The sequence below is a fragment of the Neovison vison genome, chromosome 1 (genome assembly GCF_020171115.1).
Source record: "Neovison vison isolate M4711 chromosome 1, ASM_NN_V1, whole genome shotgun sequence".
Classification (NCBI taxonomy): domain Eukaryota; kingdom Metazoa; phylum Chordata; class Mammalia; order Carnivora; family Mustelidae; genus Neogale; species Neogale vison.
In genome coordinates, this window is record NC_058091.1 from 148,465,204 (window position 1) to 148,468,266 (window position 3,063).

The window sequence follows — 3,063 nt, forward strand, 5'->3', positions numbered from 1 at the left end:
TTTAAGTTTGGAGGAAACTCCATACTGTTTTCCAGAGTGGCTGCACCACCTTGCATTCCCAAGGTGTAAGAGCGTTCCTCTTTTTCCACACCCTCATCAACATTTGTTGTTTCCTGTCTAGTTAATTTTTGCCATAATATTTCTTCTTTAAATGTTTGGTAGAATTTCCCTGGGAATCCAACTAGTCCTGGCCTCTTGTTCTCTGGGAAATTTTTGATTACTGCTTCAGTTTCCTTGCCAGTTATGCGTCTATTCAAGCTTTCTATTTCTTTCTGTTTCAGTTTTGGTAGTCTATAAGTTTCCAGCAATACATCCATTTCTTCCAAATTGCTTAATTTGTTGGCCAATAGTTGCTCATAATATGTTCTTAAAATTGGTTGTATTTCTTTGGTATTGGTTGTGATCTCTCCTCTTTCATTCATAATTTTATTAATTTGGGTCCTTTCTCTTTTCTTTTGATAAGTCTGGCTAGAGGTTTATCAATCTTACTAATTCTTTCAAAGAATCAGCTTCTAGTTTCCTTGATCTGTTCTACTGCTGTTCTGGTTCCTATTTCATTGATTTCTGCTCTAATCTTAATTATTTTTCTTCTCCTTCTTGGTTTAGGCTTTATTTGCTATTCTTTCTCCAGATTATTTAAGTTTAGCTTGTGTATTTGAGACTTTTCTAAATTTTTTTAAAGATTTTATTTATTTATTTGACAGATAGAGATCACAAGTAGGCAGAGAGGCAGGCAGAAAGAGAAGAGGAAGCAGGCTCCCTGCTGAACATAGAGCCTGATGCAGGTGTTCAGAATGATTTGATAGTTATCTAGCTAAATTCAAGGGACCAGGTGAAATGAGGTCCCCTACCCTTCTGCCATCTTGCCTCTAGAAAATCCTTTTCCTATCTTTCATAGGTGTCTGTTTTCCAAAAATTCTAGTGACCTCTACTTTTTTTGGTATCCAAAAAGAAACAAAAGAAGCTAATAAAATGAGATATTCTTCCTAAAATATACAATCTGTATCTGCACAGAATACGGAAATCTTTCTTAATTATTTGCACTTGCTATTACTCTGGTCTTAGTCCCTTAGCCTACTTCACTAAGTGCATTGTGATTCTATCTGCTTCCTTGTAGGACTGTATTGATGGTCCATTGTCATGACCAACCAGAGCTGCCAGGACCGGTTCATCTTGTTGGGTTTCTCAGACAGACCCCAGCTAGAGCAGACCCTCTTTGTATTTGTTCTCATCTTCTATCTTGTGACCTTGGTGGGCAATGTTGTCATTATCTTGGTGTCCCGCCTGGACCCCTGCTTCCACACGCCCATGTACTTCTTCCTTACTAACCTGTCCTTCCTAGACCTCTGTTTTACCACCAGTTCCATCCCCCAGCTGCTTTTCAACTTGGGTGGCCCAGACAAGACCATCAGTTACACAGGTTGTGCCATCCAGCTATTCATGTTCCTGGGTCTGGGTGGCACAGAATGTGTCCTCCTGGCAGTCATGGCTTATGACCGCTTCACTGCAATCTGCAAGCCCCTCCACTATTCCATCATTATGTACCCTCAGCTCTGTTGGAAGCTGGTGTCTGTGGCCTGGGGTATCGGGCTCCTCAACTCCTTGGCTATGTCTCCAATAACCATGAGGCTGCCACGATGTGGAAGATGTAAGGTGAAACATTTCCTATGTGAGATGCCAGCTCTGATAAAAATTGCCTGTGTGGACACTGTGGCTGTGGAGAGCACAGTTTTCATCTTGTCAGTAATGATTGTCCTGGTGCCCTTGGCGCTCATCCTCGTCTCCTATAGCTACATTGCCCTAGCAGTGCTGAGCATGAAATCGGCCACGGGAAGAAGGAAGGCTTTCAACACATGTGGGTCCCACCTCACTGTGGTCTCACTGTTTTATGGGAATATTATCTATATGTATATGCAACCAGGAAATAATTCTTCTCAGGACCAAGGGAAATTCCTTACCCTCTTCTACAATTTGGTGACCCCCATGTTGAACCCTGTCATCTACACACTGAGAAACAAGGATGTAAAAGGTGCCCTGAGTAGGCTTGCGTCCAGAAAGTAAGGTGACTGTAACTTTTCCAAAAGTCTGCTTATTTTACTTAGTTACCAGAAATAAATAATTCTTGAAGTGTAATTTTAGAATTTACTTAAATCTTCCAACCTACCCAATAAAAATGGAGTCTGGCAATATGTATTATAAAGCCCCAAAATGATGCTAATGATAAACTAGGTTAGACATAAATTTTAATTTGGATAGTATCTTATGTCTACCCTTCAAATAATCTTTCCTCCTCCTTTCCAAGTTGGTCACATGTAATTAAAACCCAATACAACTATAAATCAATGCTTCAGTATTGTGGACTGACTGAAGTTATGCCCAAATAAAATCATAAGATGATCTTTTTTCTCATTGGTACTTTGTGTAATTGTCATTTTATCATGGAATTGAGCCAACGGAGTGCCAAAATACAATACTTTTTGTCTTCTGATATCTTCAAATTTCACTGTCTGGAGAAGATGGAGTCATTATCCTAAACACAGCCTATGATATTTAAACTATTTGAGCTTTGTTTTGTTTCACAATCAGCTATATTAAAGTGATCTGGACAGACATTTGTTTTGAACATAGATCCTAAAGTCCCAACCACCGAAGCTCTCATTTTAGTAAGTCTGGAAATATTTGTGTTGAAAAAGTGTGTTGTAGGGGGCACCTGGGTGGCTCAGTTGGTTAACATCAGCTTTCAGCTCGGGTTGTGATCCCAGGATCCTGCAACCGAGCTCTGCGTTGGGCTCCCTGCTCAGTGGGGAGCTTGCTTCTCCCTCTCCTATTCCCCCCTGCTTGTTCTCTCTGTCAAATAAATAAATAAAATCTAAAAAAAAAAAAAAGAAAGAAAAAATGTCTTGTGTAGTTTTAACATGGATTTAAGTTTGAAAAAAAAAATCCATTCTAGATCTTTTCATTGACAGATTAGAAACTGAGGCATGGTGAAACATATTTATAATCAAAGAGACCACAAAATAGTGGACCTAAAATTTTTTATTACTGTATTACATGTTTTTATTA

At 39.2% G+C, this 3,063-nt stretch overlaps 1 protein-coding gene across 1 annotated transcript; it reads left to right on the forward strand.

The window, feature by feature from the left end:
- The first annotated feature begins 1,125 nt into the window (after positions 1-1,125).
- Positions 1,126-2,061, forward strand: LOC122900309 (olfactory receptor 2W3-like). The gene has a single exon (XM_044238880.1). It carries the CDS (start codon positions 1,141-1,143, stop codon positions 2,059-2,061), a length of 921 nt encoding a protein of 306 aa, XP_044094815.1. The 5' UTR covers positions 1,126-1,140.
- Positions 2,062-3,063: the final 1,002 nt, after the last annotated feature.

Bases quoted from the DNA above. Each gene is read 5' to 3' on its own strand.
- LOC122900309 (XM_044238880.1), top strand. From the start codon at position 1,141: ATGACCAACCAGAGCTGCCAGGACCGGTTCATCTTGTTGGGTTTCTCA.